Source organism: Brachyhypopomus gauderio, unplaced genomic scaffold (genome assembly GCF_052324685.1).
Source record: "Brachyhypopomus gauderio isolate BG-103 unplaced genomic scaffold, BGAUD_0.2 sc44, whole genome shotgun sequence".
Classification (NCBI taxonomy): Eukaryota; Metazoa; Chordata; class Actinopteri; order Gymnotiformes; family Hypopomidae; genus Brachyhypopomus; species Brachyhypopomus gauderio.
In genome coordinates this window covers 2,360,850-2,380,671 of record NW_027506870.1, presented here as the reverse complement: position 1 = coordinate 2,380,671, position 19,822 = coordinate 2,360,850, and the positions used below count along the sequence as shown (strand labels likewise).

The window sequence follows — 19,822 nt, the reverse complement described above, 5'->3', positions numbered from 1 at the left end:
ACTTCGATATAAACATAAGGTGTGATATGAACACAAACTTTGATATAAACATAAGGCGTGATATGCTTCAGGACTTTGGCACGGTTGGAGGAGGTGGGCTACGGCATGGCGAGGTTGCTCATACATGCGTGCACGCACACTACGAGCTCTGTTGTGTACGCAACTGTTCTTTTCTAGGTAAAAAGTGGATAAACTCTGTTATCAACACTCGTTACAAAACCACTGACCTGCGTTCACCTTTAGGAAGAAGAGAAAAGGCAGCGGCAGTAGTAGTGCTGGGCGGTATACTGATTCACACCGAAAACCTGTGTTTATTTTTGTTATCATAAGAATTTTTCATATACTGGCCACACCGGTTTAAATAACCTTCACGTGTCCTGAACGCAGCACGGTCGTTAATTGTTTCTCAAAAGACTTTTTATTGCTGCGCCGCTAAGCAAACATTCAACAGTGCGCAACTCTAGCTTGCTGAAAACAAGGGACGTTCTGAACCACAAATTCTACCAAACATTGAAGTAAAAGATGATGCCCAAAGGAACTTTTGCCAAAGAAAGCCGTGTCTGTTGACAGGAAATACGTATGGTTTTAAAGGTCAGACGTGGACCAAACAGTCACTTACTCCAAATGTTGAGCAAAAGTTGTTGTGTTTGCTGCACCACCCATAAAGTTCGCTCTGCTGCACCACCCATAAAGCTTGCTTGACGTATCGCTCCCTACATCATCCAATTGCACACCCGGAGAGCCAACCGCAGTTTTAGACCTGCAGTTCTAGACCTACAGTTCTAGACGTGCCGTAGTTTTAGATGTATGTAACGTAATATCCAGATAGTGTTTTAGTATGTCGCGGGAGCAGATGGAAGAATGATATTTATAAGCAATAATAATATATGATAGATATATGATAATGTCTGAAGGTCATTTTTGGGTTATCGTAATGTTTATGTCATGAAGGATGAATCTGGCAAGCGTTAGTGTGTCTTGGTTCGTTAGTTCTGGCTACCTTTATGGCTACTTAGTAGCTACTTTGATTAAATTTGAAACAACTTAAAGGAAGGAAATTAGCACTTACTACGCTACTATTAATATTAAAAGTAGTAAGCAAGCTAAAGTAGCATTTCCCCATCATTATTAACCCCTAAGAACCCAGACTATGTTCTGAATATTGATACAATTGAGCATATTAATATATGATAGACATATATTTAGTCTGCTAAATGCCATAAATGTAAATGTAAATATGATCGGTCTGAAGGTCATTTTTGTGTTATCGTAATGTTTATGTCATGAAGGATGAATCTGGCTAGCGTTAGTGTGTCTTAGTTCGTTAGTTCTGGCTACCTTTATAAGAGAAATGCTAGTCCTGCGAACGTAAATTGTTGCCGGGGGGGGGGGGGGGGGGACGTAAAATGGACACAACGTAAAATGGACACAAATTAAGTATTATATTGCGATCGATCAGTGTTTGCGCCAGAGCGAACTGGTAACTCATTGAATCATAGATATGGATCAGAGGTAAATAAACTAGATTTTTTTTTCGGCGTGAGAAATCGGATGTGTGGCGTGTGAGCGAAAAACCCCAAGTATCACATAATATTTGCTAGTTGCCTGCCAATGAAGGTATACGAGTAAAATAAATCACTCCTAACATTCTGGAAACGTATGCTTACTCACTGAAAGCATCCTGACATTATGCAATTTTTGCTGATTTTTAATACAAAATAGCCTATGCCAGTAATCCAGTAGTTTAATTAAAAATAAAATATCTTCAGGAGACAAGCTGTGTGTGTAAATGACAAAATTAATCCAAACTCCCTAAAAGAACAGGGAAAATGAGGCGTACTACTTCTATTTAAATACAAAATGTGGTGTACATTATCGTTTAAAACTTGTCAAATGTTAGAGATTTGGCTAAAACAATTGAGAATCAATGGGCATATTTAACAAATAAACTCTTTATACAATGGATTATTACAATATACAAGCCCCTGAGCCTACGGCATGCATTGGAACTGCTGGTCTAGAACTGCAGTTGGCTGTCGTTAGCTACATTCCGAGCCGCTAGGTGGCGCATGTCTAAAACTACAGCACGTCTAGAACTGCAGGTCTAAAACTGCAGGTCTAGAACTGCAGTTGGCTCTCCGGCTGTGCAATTGGATGCATCTCATCGCGACTGGCGTGAGCGTCCGCGTGGCAAAAATGACGCAATCGGGGTGGCACCGCTGTAGCGTTGCGAGCTCGTGCACCTCTCGGTTTTTGTAACGTTGCGCGTTCCGCTCTTCAGTGCTATGTTTTGCCCTAAGTTATGTTTGCAGGGTTCATACACCTTTACAAGGTGGAATTCAAGCACTTGTACAGCACTTTCAAGGTCCATTTTCCATATTCTCCAGCACCTTCGGTTTAATTAAGTTACACATTTATACAAATACATATGGTTGAAATTATTTGAAATAATTCGCTTTTTATCACATTAAAATTATTTGTTTAAATATTATGTTATTTAATAAATGGAAGATATTTGAGACTTTTCAGTACAATACAACCATTGACAAACCCTGTCTACTTTATGTCTAAATACCTCTTATTTGTTACAAACTGGTGTGCAATTTATAATATTACGTGTAGCTGGTTCACATAAGTTGTATAAACCTACAGTTTTGATGTTGTCTGAAAAATGTTTTAAATAAAATGTTTTGCATTTATACTGCAACTGTCATGCTATATGATTCATTCACTACTTTAGTGCTACCATTTGAAAACTGATCATGTGGGGCCATGCAAATCTGTATTACATGTGGAGACATTTTTCTAACAGTGTAATAGGGTGCTCTTAACCACTCTACTGCAGTAATTATTTTCACTATCAATGCAGTTAACACATCATGCATGGGAGGAAAATTACGTAAAATATTGTGAAACCAATATAATTTCTAAAAATATCATGATATAGAATTTTGGTCATACCGCCCAGCACTAGGCAGTAGTTTGAAGCCTCCCTCAGTTGTCTGCGGTGCCTTTGCTGCACATTGTATGTGGTTTATTCCAAAATGTGTGACAACGGGACTCAAAGCAGAATCACAATAGCACAGATACTTTATGCCACTAGTCTCACGTTTTCTACTACGCCGGTTTAAATAGTATTAGCAGCTCGCTAGATTTGTAAACAAACCGCGCACCACAAAGGTGCAGCAGTCTGTCGCCCTCAGAGTTGATGATGTAACCTGGCCACGGCACAGATCATTTGTGCAGGTGAGAGTGCGCCAGCTGGGGAGCCACATGCGGCTTGCGAGCTGCAGGTTGGCCACTCCTGCTCTAGTTTATTGGTCTGGTCCCTGGATGACTGGGTGTACTACCTCCACAGCCACACAGTGACCCCATGTGGTAATTTTGTGTATCGTCATTTTTATTAATACCTGATTGTGTTGTCCAAACACATATATTGTAGTGCAGGGGTCACCAACGTGGTGCCCGTGGGCACCATGTCGCCCGCGAGGACGTTATGAGTCGCCCGCGGGCTTGTTTTAAAAACAGCTCACTATATTGCCATGCACCAAAGCGCTGCATCGTTTATGTTTTTGCTGCTATTAGCGATTGTCCGCGGTTGCTAGCGGTCTTCCCGCTTAGCAATTGACATGCGCACATGAACCCAATAACCCCCCCCCGCTCAACAACTTTCTTTCTGGTAGCCCTCCGCAATAATTGGTATCCAAGAAGTAGCTCCCAACTTCAAAAAGGTTGGTGACCCCTGTTGTAGTGTATATTATAGTATACCATTGTATAGTGTTTGGATTATCTGTTGTATCTACATATCTACTTGCAGGCTGGCTCTCTGTAATCTTGGGGGAAAGACTTGTGAAAATCTGGCATCAATTTTGCAAATGGCAAACGCCCTCCTGAGAGAACTGGACCTTAGTAACAATGACCTGAACAATTCAGGAGTGGAGCAGCTTTCTACTGGACTGAAGAGTTCAAACTGTAAACTGGAGACACTCAGGTGAGCTTTCTGTGCTTTTGTTATATTTAAAATATTTTATTATTGTATCCTCCAAGAAGAGCCAGTTGAGGTGGTTTGGGCATGGAAACCTGGACTCTTTGATTAGGCCACTGCTCCTGTGAACCGAAAATGAATGGATGGATATTCTTGTATCAGAAAATGTGGATTCTATTGAAATTTTCTGGGAGTAATAATTTGGCCAATCTTTGTTCATGTTCTTTGTTAATAGAGCAGGAATCATATTTCCTAAAGAGAAGACACCAGAATTGTCTTTGCTTTATTACTGTTTCTGTCCCTGTACTAAACATGAAGTGAAATGTTGACATCATGATGCTCATCATGATCTCTAATCCAGAGATAAATTTATATGTGCAAAAATTATACTGATATTGGCTAAGCACATTATGTTGCTCATTCATTAACTCAGTGGTTCCCAAAGTGGGGGGCTTGAAAGTAAAACGTGCACATGTGTCAATATTAGGGATGCACCGATTCCAATATTAATATCTGAAAAAATTCTAGATCGGGTATCGGGGACAATGTGACCGATCCATAAAAACAGATCTATTCAGTCTAATTCTATGCTTGTATTGCTTGCTTTTCGGAGTTAGTTCAACCTTAATACTCGCGCTGGTGGTATTCCACTTAGTCCGTTTATTTGCTGGTGACCAAAATAAACCTGGGCTCCAGCAATACTTCACTGTTCATACATGAACTGGTGAGTTGTCCAAAGCTCATTTAATGCGTTACTTACAGAAATAAATTAAAGAGCAGCGGTCTGAGTCGGTCTACGGCAGAAAGCTAAAAAAACAATATTCCATATGCGCGCTCAACTCGCTCCCTTAAAGAGACAGTACACATATTTCTGGCTGTTACATGCTTTGTGCTCTGCGTGATGTATGCGCTTGCAAACTAGCCGCATATGTATTGCTGTTTCTCTTATTTCATCTCCTTATGTATTTTAAATTATATTTAGAATTCTTGAACCATTTAAAAGGTTTCTTGCAGTTTATTTTTTTCATGTTTGACCAAAGTTGTGAACCTATTGTTTTTGTCAGTTTCAGGTTCTTTGGTATTATTTATTTTACATTCAATGTTATATATATAACATATATAATAATGTTATATATATAATTCAGTATGTCTGTGTTAAAAAAAAATGCTTTAAGTCGATTCAGCACAGTTTTACTCTATCAGATCGGTATCGGCAGAGGCGGTCTTTGCATAGAGGCATGGCTAGGCAACTGCCTTGGGCCCCTCCCACTGCAGCCCACTGTAGGGGCCCCCTGATTAGCTAACTTATTTCTCGCATATTAATGTTGATGGGCCCCCTACCTAATTTTGCCTTGAGCCCCCAAATAGCTAAGTCCACCACTGGGTATCGGATCAGTATCGGCTGATATGAAGCCTCAGATATCTGAATCGGTATCGGAAGTGAAAAACGTGAATCGGTGCATCCCTAGTCATTATGGGGGGGGGGGGGCAAAAATATTCTCATCTACTAAAGGGGGGCACGGCAGAAAATGTTTGGGAACCACTGCATTAACTGAATTCCAAGTCACTAAAACTGGTATGACTCAGTTTGACTCCCAGTTCGGAAGGATGAGAATAAACATAAGAACTAAAATAAACACAACCAGCAGTTATGTGAAGAAGAGTGAACAAAGCCGTCTGCATGGAGGACACCATCTTGAAGATGAGATGGGAACCTTCGCTACAATTCCCAGCCTATCTAGCTGCTCCCTGACAGACAGATCTGTAAACACATATCTCTCTCTATTTCTCTCACTCTCACACTCTCACACTCTGTCTCTTCCGTTCTGTAGATTGTCTGGTTGTCTGGTCACAGAGGAAGGCTGTTCTTCGCTGGCTTCAGCTCTGAGCTCAAACCTCTCACACCTGAAAGAACTGGATCTGACCTATAACAACCCAGGAGAGTCAGGAGTGAAGCTGCTCTCTGCTAGACTGGAGGATCCACACTGCAGACTGGACACACTCAGGTATGTAATGTTGGAGCACAAAGTGCGTATGTGTGTGCGTGTGTATTAGTTTGTGACCTACTTAAGGCCATATTCACATTCACCTGTTCCTTATGTGTTTCTGACAGATCCACCTGCTTAATAACCCTGTTTGTAGACTCTCTTGTGCAGTACTGGGTTTAGTGTGAGTTGGGGAGTCTGTGTGATAGTGGCTTTGGGTTTAGTGTGAGTTGGGGAGTCTGTGTGATAGTGGCTTTGGGTTTAGTGTGAGTTGGGGAGTCTGTGTGATAGTGGCTTTGGGTTTAGTGTGAGTTGGGGAGTCTGTGTGATAGTGGCTTTGGGTTTAGTGTGAGTTGGGGAGTCTGTGTGATAGTGGCTTTGGGTTTAGTGTGCGTTGGGGAGTCTGTGTGATAGTGGCTTTGGGTTTAGTGTGAGTTGGGGAGTCTGTGTGATAGTGGCTTTGGGTTTAGTGTGAGTTGGGGAGTCTGTGTGATAGTGGCTTTGGGTTTAGTGTGAGTTGGGGAGTCTGTGTGATAGTGGCTTTGGGTTTAGTGTGCGTTGGGGAGTCTGTGTGATAGTGGCTTTGGGTTTAGTGTGCGTTGGGGAGTCTGTGTGATAGTGGCTTTGGGTTTAGTGTGAGTTGGGGAGTCTGTGTGATAGTGGCTTCCACCATCATCAATGATCAGTTTCTGATTACAGAAGCACCTTTGACTGGGTATTTTTGGGACCACTCTCAGCCTAGCAGTGACGATGACTAAGCTACATTCCTGTGTCTGAACAGAAATGAACTGTTACCGTGTGTGTGCATTTTTGTGTGTGTGTGTGCAAAAATGAGAGACAAGTCAAGAAAAAGATAATACACCTGTTTATGCAGGTGTGTGTGTGTGTGTGTGTGTGTGTGTGCGTGCGCGCGTGCGTGCGTGCATGTGTGTTCTAAGTCAATGATATATCTAAGTCAATGATGCTATGTATAGCTCTGCAATATTGTCTTCAAACTCCGCTACTAATGGTCATGCTAAAGTTAACACTACAGAACCACTACAGAACCTCAGATACACAGGAAGAACTTGAACTTTATTGACAACTTCAACCTGTTTTTTTGAAAGAGGGATTTGTTTAGGCGTGGTGGACTTCATACAAACGAGGGGTGTTCATACCTTAACACAGAACCTGATTTTCGCTGTACGCAATCTTCTCACCCCCACCAGTGATAACAAACAGGCACAAGCACCCAAGGACTCTTCTCCACCACCTGGTGTTATCGCTCCAGAGCCTCAACATCCATCCCCCACTGTGGGGGCGCACTACCAGAGCTGCAGACCTTGGATGAGAGTCATGACGATGAGGTCTATTCACTCTCCTCCATCTCCACTGCCCCCTCACCCCACCTGAACCTCCCAGCAACAGTGGAGAAGCTGGTATTGGCTGGGACAAGGTTGTCACACTCCTTGTTGGCCAGTCCTCAGGTCCAGCGTAAGATCTGTCCAACTCCCTCTCCACCCACATCTACTGCCTCATCCCCACCTCCATCTCTCAGACAATCTTCTAAGAACCTATGGTTCCTCAACCACTGTCTCTCTGTCCCATCACCAGAAGGACCCCCACCCATCATCTGTTGTAGTGGAAGAGGTCACCTCTGGCTCAAATAGTTTGCCACACTGATATTATCTGGGTCCCTGCTGTTACAGCAGTGAAGTCAGTTGTACTTGCCATAGTGTTTGATGCAGAGCACAATAGATATTAAGTCAGCTCTTCTTAATATTAGGCCATTGACAAACAAATCACATTTATTAATGATTTTTTTATAACCCATGGGCTTAATTTTATGTTTTTAACTGAAACATGGTTAAATAAATATACTCCCACAACCAGAATGATTGAATTCAGCACTGCCAATCTTCAAGTTAATAAATGTCTCTCAAGCCAACGGTTTGAGTATAGTGTGATGCTAAGTATAGTGTGATGCTGGTGGTGTTGGGACAGAGGCAGCCGGAGACGTGGGTTGAACAGAAAGATGTTTATTGTCCATGGCAACCAAACCAGTAAAGCTCTTAGCACACACATTGAAAGTGATGCAAAGGGAAGCTCGTAGTGCACACCAGTAAAGCTCTTAGCGCGCACGCAGGTAGGGAAAGCAGTGACGGACACGTTGGATCCAGAGACGCTCATGTAGCGGCAATGTGCAGCACTGGACCAGACGACCTGCGGGCTTAAGAAGAGCAAAGTAAATAAGAAACAGGTGTTCAGTATACTGGTGATTGTGACTGTGGGAGTGGTTGCGTGCTGGGATCAGCTGCTGGCTGGGATGCGCGCCCTCTGGTGGCGACCCGGCCCCCTCACCTTGACATATAGCTGTTCTATTTAATGGTCCCTACCAATGCAAGCAGTTATCATTTGGTTATATGACATCCTTTTTTCTGACCGGCATCCCAAAAATATTACTAATAACTATCTATAGGCCTCCAAGGTACAATGCAGATTTTACTGATGAATTGTCATATTTGCTATCTCTCATTTCCATTGATTTCAACCATTTTAGAATTGTTGGGGATTTGAATATACATGTTGACAATCTGAAGGACTCTCTCAGCATGTGGCTGGGAGTACGCATCGTCATGGTCACACTCTGGATTTGGTTATTTTAAAAGATCTCAACATATCAGTTTCTGTTAAAGATGTAGCTTTATCAGATCATTACTGTGTGTTCTTTGATAATTGGGCCTCAACAAAACGGATGACCCGGCATGTCAGTCTTAGGGCGTACTCACACTAGGCTCTGTGATCCGGGCCCGGGCACGGTTGCCTGCCGAAGCACGGTTCATTTGGCTAGTGTGAGCGCTCCAACCGTGCCCGGGCCCGGATCAGTTAACCATGTGGACTCGGATTCATGTGGACTCGGGCACGGTTTGCTTCTAGTGTGAGCGCTATCCGTGCCCGGGCCCGCTTGGTGCCTCGTGTGATTGGTTCATTTCGCTGGAACTCAAACATGACGTCAGTGATGCGATGCTCACGTTAAACAGTCATAGCGGCAAAGCGATTAGCAGACAATCGTTGTGTTAAATTATCGATAAATCTGTGCTTGCACCGTGTTTCTGCACTCCCAAAACGACTCCAAAAATACAATAAAAAGAGAATCGTGAACTCCATAGTGTTGTGCGAGCGCGCTTTTTTTCCAAATAAAGTCACGTTGTGATGACGTAAGCGTGCTCGGGCCGGGTTGCTGAAGCCAGTGTGAGTGCAGGCCAGAGGTGGAGTGGGGAGGGGGGATAACCGGGCCCCAGCACGGAACCAGCAAACCGTGCCTAGTGTGAGTAAGATGAGGTTAATCAATGACAGAACAGCTTAACCATATGAACCATATGAATCATATGAATCATATGAACCATATGAACCATATGAACCATATGAATCATATGAACCATATGAATCATATGAACCATATGAATAATATGAACCATATGAATCATATGAACCATATGAATCATATGAACCATATGAATCATATGAATCATATGAACCATATGAACCATATGAATCTAATGAACCATATGAACCATATGAACCATATGAATCATATGAACCATATGAACCATATGAATCATATGAACCATATGAATCATATGAACCATATGAATCATCTGGATCTGTTGATTATTTGCTGCACAATTTCAACTCAAAAATGAATGGATGAAATTACTCCACTCAAAGCTAAAACTATTTCAGGTGAACAGAGAGCACCATAGAGAAATGCTACTGCAAACCCAAAAGAGAGAATGCGGCAGCTGTCCTGTTGTTGTGGTGTTGTGTTTGTCCCTCAGGTGGGCGGAGCCCGTGATCCATCTCACCTGAGGGTCGTTTGTTTGTCTATATATGTCTTGTCTTTGTACCAATTGAGCGCTGGTCATTATATCAATCAATCAATCAATCAAAGTTTATTTGTATAGCGCTTTTAACAACTCAAGTTGTCGCAAAGCAGCTTTACAGGGTTTACAAGGTTAACAATACTTCTTATATATCCTTCATTTGAATCAAGTCACAGGTTTTTGGTTTGTGCACTTTTCAATTAAACCATCCTTTTTCCCTGAGACTTGGCGTGATCGCTTCCTTTTTATTGTCAAAAGATATTAGTCTGTCTCTGCTCACAAATCAGGCTGCGATTCGTTCATCACCACGTAAATTAATCATGGAAATGCCACAATTTAGTACTGGTAACAATAATTTTTTTATTTAATTAGTTTTTCTTAATGCACTGTCAAAAGTCAATGTCAAAGTAGGCTTTATTGTCAATTCCTTCACATGTTCTTACACATACAAAGTAATCGAAATTACATTTCCCACTTTCTCTCTGTGTTGACACAACAGACATTTCAACATATTTAGGACATAAAATACAGTATGCAGGAATACAATGTAATAAAATAGATACGTGGTTGTAATAAATAGTGATAAGTAGTCCTGAGTTGGTGTTTCACACTGAGAAATTGTTAATAAAAAAATAAATAGTGTTTGTGCAAATGGATCGCATTAGCAACAAGGTTGATTGAGTCACAGTAGCAGCACCAGAATGTTTGTTTGTGCAAGAGGCATTAAAGTGCAAAAAAATTTCTTGTGTGCATGTGTGAAGTGGAGGGGGGGAATATTTCCATAATAGTCCGGGTGAGGCTGAGTGAAGGGAATTCAGCATCCTTACCATCTGGTGAATGAAGCTGTTTTTGAGTCTTGTGGTGTTGGAACGAAGACTTCTGTACCTTCTCCCAGAAGGGAGGATGTTGAACAGACTGTGTGCAGGGTGGCTTTTATCCCTCGCAATCGTTATTGCTTTCCGAGTGAGGTGGGTAGTGTATATGTCCTGTATGGATGGTAGTGTATATGTATGGGTAGTGTATATGTATGGGTAATGTATATGTCCTGTATGGATGGTAGTGTATATGTATGGGTAGTGTATATGTCCTGTATGGATGGTAGTGTATATGTATGGGTAATGTATATGTCCTGTATGGATGGTAGTGTATATGTATGGGTAGTGTATATGTATGGGTAATGTATATGTCCTGTATGGATGGTAGTGTATATGTATGGGTAGTGTATATGTATGGGTAATGTATATGTCCTGTATGGATGGTAGTGTATATGTATGGGTAATGTATATGTCCTGTATGGATGGTAGTGTATATGTATGGGTAGTGTATATGTATGGGTAGTGTATATGTCCTGTATGGATGGTAGTGTATATGTATGGGTAGTGTATATGTATGGGTAATGTATATGTCCTGTATGGATGGTAGTGTATATGTATGGGTAGTGTATATGTCCTGTATGGATGGTAGTGTATATGTATGGGTAGTGTATATGTCCTGTATGGATGGTAGTGTATATGCATGGGTAGTGTATATGTCCTGTATGGATGGTAGTGTATATGTATGGGTAGTGTATATGTATGGGTAATGTATATGTCCTGTATGGATGGTAGTGTATATGTATGGGTAGTGTATATGTCCTGTATGGATGGTAGTGTATATGTATGGGTAATGTATATGTCCTGTATGAATGGTAGTGTATATGTATGGGTAGTGTATATGTATGGGTAGTGTATATGTCCTGTATGGATGGTAGTGTATATGTATGGGTAGTGTATATGTATGGGTAATGTATATGTCCTGTATGAATGGTAGTGTATATGTATGGGTAGTGTATATGTCCTGTATGGATGGTAGTGTATATGTATGGGTAATGTATATGTCCTGTATGGATGGTAGTGTATATGTATGGGTAGTGTATATGTCCTGTATGGATGGTAGTGTATATGTATGGGTCAGTAGCGAACCGTGACCTTTAAACCTGGGCCCGCTACCCCCCCCTCCCCCCCGAAATTTTTTTTTTCCTTTCTTAATAAACTAAATAAAGAAAAACTGAGACGACAGTACAGCTTTAAAAACGCAATAAACAATAATATCTGTACTAGATAACATCTTAAGCAAAATAAGTTTCCAAACAAAATAAGGTTCACAGCTCCGTGGTTCTCGGAAGCGGAATATGTAAACAACGCGCACGAGGACGTCAAAGGGATGAATCGAAACTAGCTAGCGATGGTGCTAACGACAGCTAGCGTCGCCACAGCGGGCGGAAATTATCATACAGTTAAGCCCGCCCACTAAGAGAGAAGATATGATTGGTCAATTTTGCTGTCATTTGAAACTGGTATTGCGCTGAATTATAATTGCCAGGCCCTCTGTAAACGAACAGCGGGCATCACAGTCCTGATAGGGGGAGACACAGGCTCACAGGCTTCCACTCAACCCCTCACCTTCCAACACAGATTGAATAGACACGGGTGAATATTTTATTTGCTTATATTTTTGTAATTGTTTAGATGTCGAATGTCAAACTGTAAGTAGATAAAATAAAATTGGATAATTATATATATAATGCTTTAAGAATATTTTAGGCCCTCTGAGAGGGCGTAGAGGGCCCTGACGGTTCCCCACTGGTATGGGTAGTGTATATGTATGGGTAGTGTATATGTCCTGTATGTATGGGTCGTGTATATGTATGGGTAGTGTATATGTATGGGTAGTGTATATGTCCTGTATGGATGGTAGTGTATATGTATGGGTAGTGTATATGTATGGGTAGTGTATATGTCCTGTATGGATGGTAGTGTATATGTATGGGTAGTGTATATGTCCTGTATGGATGGTAGTGTATATGTATGGGTAATGTATATGTCCTGTATGGATGGTAGTGTATATGTATGGGTAGTGTATATGTATGGGTAGTGTATATGTCCTGTATGGATGGTAGTGTATATGTATGGGTAGTGTATATGTCCTGTATGGATGGTAGTGTATATGTATGGGTAGTGTATATGTCCTGTATGGATGGTAGTGTATATGTATGGGTAGTGTATATGTATGGGTAGTGTATATGTCCTGTATGGATGGTAGTGTATATGTATGGGTAATGTATATGTCCTGTATGGATGGTAGTGTATATGTATGGGTAGTGTATATGTATGGGTAGTGTATATGTCCTGTATGGATGGTAGTGTATATGTATGGGTAGTGTATATGTATGGGTAATGTATATGTCCTGTATGGATGGTAGTGTATATGTATGGGTAGTGTATATGTATGGGTAATGTATATGTCCTGTATGGATGGTAGTGTATATGTATGGGTAGTGTATATGTATGGGTAGTGTATATGTCCTGTATGGATGGTAGTGTATATGTATGGGTAGTGTATATGTATGGGTAATGTATATGTCCTGTATGGATGGTAGTGTATATGTATGGGTAGTGTATATGTATGGGTAATGTATATGTCCTGTATGGATGGTAGTGTATATGTATGGGTAGTGTATATGTATGGGTAGTGTATATGTCCTGTATGGATGGTAGTGTATATGTATGGGTAGTGTATATGTATGGGTAGTGTATATGTCCTGTATGGATGGTAGTGTATATGTATGGGTAGTGTATATGTATGGGTAGTGTATATGTCCTGTATGGATGGTAGTGTATATGTATGGGTAGTGTATATGTATGGGTAGTGTATATGTCCTGTATGGATGGTAGTGTATATGTATGGGTAGTGTATATGTCCTGTATGGATGGTAGTGTATATGTATGGGTAGTGTATATGTCCTGTATGGATGGTAGTGTATATGTATGGGTAGTGTATATGTATGGGTAGTGTATATGTCCTGTATGGATGGTAGTGTATATGTATGGGTAGTGTATATGTATGGGTAATGTATATGTCCTGTATGGATGGTAGTGTATATGTATGGGTAGTGTATATGTATGGGTAGTGTATATGTCCTGTATGGATGGTAGTGTATATGTATGGGTAGTGTATATGTATGGGTAGTGTATATGTCCTGTATGGATGGTAGTGTATATGTATGGGTAGTGTATATGTCCTGTATGGATGGTAGTGTATATGTATGGGTAGTGTATATGTATGGATGGTAGTGTATATGTATGGGTAGTGTATATGTATGGGTAGTGTATATGTCCTGTATGGATGGTAGTGTATATGTATGGGTAGTGTATATGTCCTGTATGGATGGTTGTGTATATGTATGGGTAGTGTATATGTCCTGTATGGATGGCAGTGTATATGTATGGGTAGTGTATATGTATGGGTAGTGTATATGTCCTGTATGGATGGTAGTGTATATGTATGGGTAGTGTATATGTATGGGTAGTGTATATGTCCTGTATGGATGGTAGTGGAGCCCCAATGTTCTTGCCAGCTGTTTTCACAACATGCTGCAGTGCCTTCCTATTGGTCTCAGTGCAGCTTCCTCCCCACACAGTGATGCAGCTGGAGAGAATGCTTTCAATGGTGCCTCGATAGTAAGTGGTCATGATGGATGGAGGGGCCCTTGCCTGTTTGAGCTTGTGCAGGAAATAGAGGCGCTGCTGTGCTTTCTTCACCAGTGATGTGTTGGTGGTCCATGAGAGATCCTCATTGATGTGCACGCCCAGGAATTTGGTGCTGGTTACCTGCTCCACAGGTGCACCGTCGATGGTCAAGGGTGAGTGTTGTGTGTTGCCTTTCCAGAAGTCAACAACAATCTCCTTGGTCTCGTTGATGTTTAGCAGGAGATTGTTGTTCTTGCACCACATAGTCAGAAGAGTGACGTCCTTCCTGTAATAGGTCTCGTCACCTTTGGTGATAAGACCCACTAGAGTGGTGAGACCCACTAGATCAGGGGTGTCAAACTCATTTTCACCGCAGGCCACATCAGCATAATCGTTACCCACTACTCCTTAATGCTAAATACCTCTGAATTTATTACTTATTCAAGTTACAAATATTACAGATATATTTGCGTAAATGTAAAAAAATATTAGCTTGTTGCTGTTATTATAACATAAATCCTTTAAATTTGTTAGGTTATGAAACCCACATTATGTCACGTATGGCCTCGCCCCCTCCCTTGGCTGTCACTCCAGGTTCCCTTGTGTCTGTGTTTCCGTGCCTGTTGATCCCGCCCCACTCGTTTATCTCGTGATTCCCTTTTTATTGCCACGCCCGTGTCATTGTTATCACCTGTTCCTTGTTTCAGTTCTATGTATTTAAGTCCCGTCATTCCCCAGTCTAGTGATCCGTGGTTTTGTTTGTCTACTTTGTATATTCTGTTTACGTGTCACCTTGTTCATGCGAGCTACCCTGTCTGTAAGTACGTCTTGTTATCGCTGCCCAGTCGCCCTGTGTTATCTGTTAGTTTCGTTACTCTGCGTTTTACCCATGTTTGTTTTCCAAGTCCTTAGTTATGTCAGTTCGTGTTTCGTGTCCGGATTGCTTGCCTGTTATGACCCCTGCCTGTGTTATCGACTCTGGTTTTGGTATTCCTTGTATTAAATCTCGCTCATCTCAGCATTTGTGTCCGTCTCCTCGCTCCGTGGCGCAAGCCACGTTACACATTACTCTATCAATCAACGATCAAACTATCCAAGTGAATAAAGAAAAAATTATCAAATATATCACATTTACTTTGTTCAAAACTTGAAATATCAAATAACTGAAAATAGTGATTGTGCTTCAAAAATGCTCCCTCTGAAAAAGACTTAAGCGTTATTCAGCCACAACGAAGCAGATTTTACTGCAGTTTCGTTTGTGGTGAACACATTCTGTTGCGATCGCAGTTTGCTTTTTAATTCTTTGACAATTTGTTGTTTTTCTTGATGGCTAATTTTGGCATACTTAGCTCCGTGTTTGGTCGCAAAATGCTGACGTATATTGTACTCTTTGACAACCGCCACCGCTTCATACCCATTTTTCTCCTTGAAGCGCAAACATCGCTTCCCCATCTTTCTTGAAACATCATTCCATCTGCATCGATGTTTCTCTTCCTGGACATTTTGAGATCATTATTTATATTTCTCAATTACACTTATTGGGAAAATCGCATCGATATAGAAATCAAATCAAATCAAATTTTATTTATATAGCGCTTTTTACAACAGTTGTTGTCACAAAGCAGCTTTACAAGTGCCGAGTCCTAGCCCCCAGTGAGCAAGCCAAAGGCGACAGTGGCAAGGAAAAACTCCCTAATTTTTTTGCATAAGGAAGAAACCTTGAGAGGAACCAAGACTCAGGGGGGGAACCCATCCTCCTCTGGCCGACACCGGTCACCATGACAACAACAACAATATAGACAGAATGTAGACAGAATATAAAAGATGTAATAATGTCCATCATGGTGTAGGCATCCGGTTAGGCAGGAGGTGGCCGGCCCAGGATGGATCGCTTGTCTCTCCTCATCTCATTATTCCTCAAGCAGGCGGGCAGCCATGTGGAGAAATGAAACGGAAAATTAGCTCTGTATGAGGACATGTACAGGACAGGTAAAATTATAAACATTTCTGGAGTGTGGAAGCAACTCCGGCACTAAGTTAAATTATTACAGCCTAGCTAAAAAAGGCAGAACCAGAAGGTAACATAGGCTTGGGGGCATTCTGAGACAATGGCATCCGTCCACTGCACTGTCAACAAACTTGAGTGACCACGAGCAGTGACAGGATGACAGCACCAGCACCCCAGTCTACCATAAAACCCTTCATCAATGAACCCCTGGATCTGTACCTTTATCTAAGGGGGATATTAATTATCAAACGCTAGACTAAATAAGTGGGTTTTCAACCTAGATTTAAAGATTGTGACTGTGTCAGAGTCCCGGACACATTTAGGAAGATTATTCCAAAGCTGGGGGGCCTTATAAGAAAAGGCTCTTCCCCCTGCTGTTACCTTGTTAATTTGTGGAACTAATAACAGACCAGCACCCTGTGATCTTAGCCCTTATATTGTGTTGGGGTCAATTTTGACCCGTTTTCAAAGTTCAGGTGTGTAAAAAGTACTGTTTGCTTTTTTGTATTGGAATAGGATTTCATGAGATCTTCAGAAACAGCTATTTTAACACAATAAAGGCATTTTTATAATTTTAGTAAATTTTAAAATGTCTCAAATTCAAAAGTACCCTTCATGGTGTTACGGGTCACCACTGACCCGGCATAGAATACTTGCTGTTGCTCCCATCACATAAAAGGTGTGACTCACCGCACACACCCAAACACCCACCCATGTACACTCCCACACACACACACCCATCCACACTCCCACCCACACACACCCATCCACACTCCCACACACACCCCCACACACACCCAAATACCAACCCACCCACACACACCCATCCACACTCCCACACACAAACCCCCACACACACCCAAATACCAACCCACCCACACACACCCATCCACACTCCCACACACAAACCGCCACACACACCCAAATACCAACCCACCCACACACACCCATCCACACTCCCACACACACACACACCCACACACACCCAAATACCAACCCACCCACACACACCCATCCACACTCCCACACACATACACACACACACACACCCAAATACCAACCCACCCACACACCCATCCACACTCCCACCCACACACACCATTCCACACTCCCACACACATACACACACCCACCCACCTACACCCACCACACCACACACATATACCCACACACATACACACACACACACCCTACCCAAGCCCTCTCCATCTGGAATACAAACTTTCCCACAGAATATTGATACATACGTACACACACACACTCACACACAAACCCCCACACACACCCAACCACCCACCCACCCACACACCAATCCACACTCCCACACACATACACCCACACCCACCACATACATATACCCACACACATACACCTACCATACACACACACACACACACCAATCCACACTCCCATACACCCACACCCACCACACCACATACATATACCCACACATGTTTTTCGATGTTTATAGCTTACACACACACAAACAATTGTTCTGGTCATTGTTCTGGGCATTGTTATGGTCATTGTTCTGGTAATTGTTATGGTCATTTTTATGGTTATTGTTCTGGACATTGTTCTGGACATTGTTCTGGGCATTGTTATAGTCATTGTTCTGGTCATTGTTCAGGTCATTGTTCAGGTCATTGTTATGGTCATTGTTATGGTAATTGTTATGGTCATTGTTATGGTCATTGTTCTGGTCATTGTTATGGTAATTGTTCTGGTCATTGTTCTGGTCATTGTTCTGGGCATTGTTAAGGTCATTGTTATGGTCATTGTTCTGGTCATTGTTATGGTCATTGTTATGGGCATTGTTATGGGCATTGTTATGGGCATTTTTCTGGTATTTGTTCTGGTAATTGTTCTGGGCATTGTTCTTGTCATTGTTCTGGGCATTGTTATGATCATTGTTATAGTCATTGTTCTGGGCATTGTTATGGTTTTACAGGGTTCAATCTATAGTTTAATTTTCAAATTTGCACTTGATAAGTCTGTGTAAAAAGTAGTGGATGAATGACAGGCTATCGTCCATCTGACGTCTAAGGTTTGATACACACAAACACCCCCCCCCCCCGCCCCCCCGGCCCGGTCAACGATCGGCATACATGGAGCCAAAAAAATGAAACCCTGAAATTGAAAACTGTGGTTACATGGATTTAAACACATACTAAGTTAGCTATGAGGTGAGAAACAAGAATTTTCAGGCCAATTTTGAACTATTTGAAGTTTATTTAGATTCCTATTTGAACATCCTGACAGTAGTGAATTGCAGTAGTCTAGTCTAGAGCTAACAAAGGCGTGCACCAATTTTTCTGCATCATCCTGTGATAATGCATTTCTTAATTTGGCAATATTGCGGAGATGTAGAAAAGCTATCCTAGTAGTATTATCTATATATTTATCAAATGATAGGTCGGAGTCGAGTATGATGCCTAGGTTTTTGGCTACTGTGCCAGGTGTAATGGGATAGTCTGCAAGATTAAGCATTAAATTTGGAATTTTCTGTCTTGCGGCCTTAGGGCCCACAAGGAGAACTTCTGTTTTGTCCTCATTTAATTGTAGGAAGTTTAGAGACATCCAGCATTTAATATCTCTTACACAGGCCTCAATTTTTCCTAAACTGAGTTTGTCATCGGGTTTGGCTGATATGTAAAGTTGAGTGTCATCCGCATAGCAGTGAAAATTGACACCATGTTTGTTTATAACTGTGCCCAATGGTAGCATATATAATGTAAATAATAGTGGTCCTAAGATGGAGCCTTGCGGGACCCCATATTTAACCATTGTACGTTTGGATGAAATATTATTGAGCTCTACAAACTGATAGCGATTTGTTAAGTAAGACTGAAACCATGAAAGGGCTGTGCCTGAGACTCCAACCCAGCGTTCTAACCTTTCTAGCAAGATCCTATGATCAATTGTGTCGAAAGCTGCACTAAGATCAAGAAGCACTAACAGTGATACATAGCCTTGATCTGATGCAAGGAGGAGATCATTTGTTACTTTAACTAATGCTGTTTCAGTACTGTGATGGGGCCTAAAACCAGATTGGAACTTTTCAAATATGTTATTCCTATGCAGATATAGGCATAATTGCTGGGCAACAGCTTTTTCTATGATCTTAGATATAAATGATGTGTTTGAAATGGGTCTATAATTAGATAGCACAGTCGGATTAAGATTTGGTTTCTTGATCAGAGGTTTGATAATTGCTAATTTACATGATTTGGGCATGTGACCTATTGTAATGGATGAGTTAACTATAGTTAGAAGAGGTTCAGTTACAGCTGGTAATACCTCTTTTAATAACTTTGAGGGAACTGAGTCTAGTGTGCAGGTAGTACAATTTAAGGAAGAAATTATTTTCTCTAATTCTGATTTTGGGAGTGGATGAAAAACATCAAGTTTTTCTCCCGGTATGTAATTTAAATCAATATCAACCAAACCAGATGACATACCAGTTGTATTGC

The 19,822-nt window shown here is 41.4% G+C and overlaps 2 protein-coding genes across 10 annotated transcripts in view; one reads left to right on the top strand and one right to left on the bottom strand.

The window, feature by feature from the left end:
- The window catches only part of LOC143486076 (NACHT, LRR and PYD domains-containing protein 3-like), a 322,134-nt gene that overhangs the window by 102,927 nt on the left and 199,385 nt on the right, over positions 1 to 19,822 (bottom strand). The gene's annotated exons all lie outside the window — the stretch shown is intronic.
- The window catches only part of LOC143486058 (uncharacterized), a 46,770-nt gene that overhangs the window by 20,061 nt on the left and 6,887 nt on the right, over positions 1 to 19,822 (top strand). For all 9 annotated transcript variants that reach the window (XM_076985845.1, XM_076985844.1, XM_076985843.1 and 6 more), the window contains 2 exons: positions 3,818 to 3,991; positions 5,818 to 5,991. In XM_076985845.1, the coding sequence (XP_076841960.1) occupies positions 3,818 to 3,991; positions 5,818 to 5,991 (348 nt within the window). The remainder of the gene's footprint in view (positions 1 to 3,817; positions 3,992 to 5,817; positions 5,992 to 19,822) is intronic.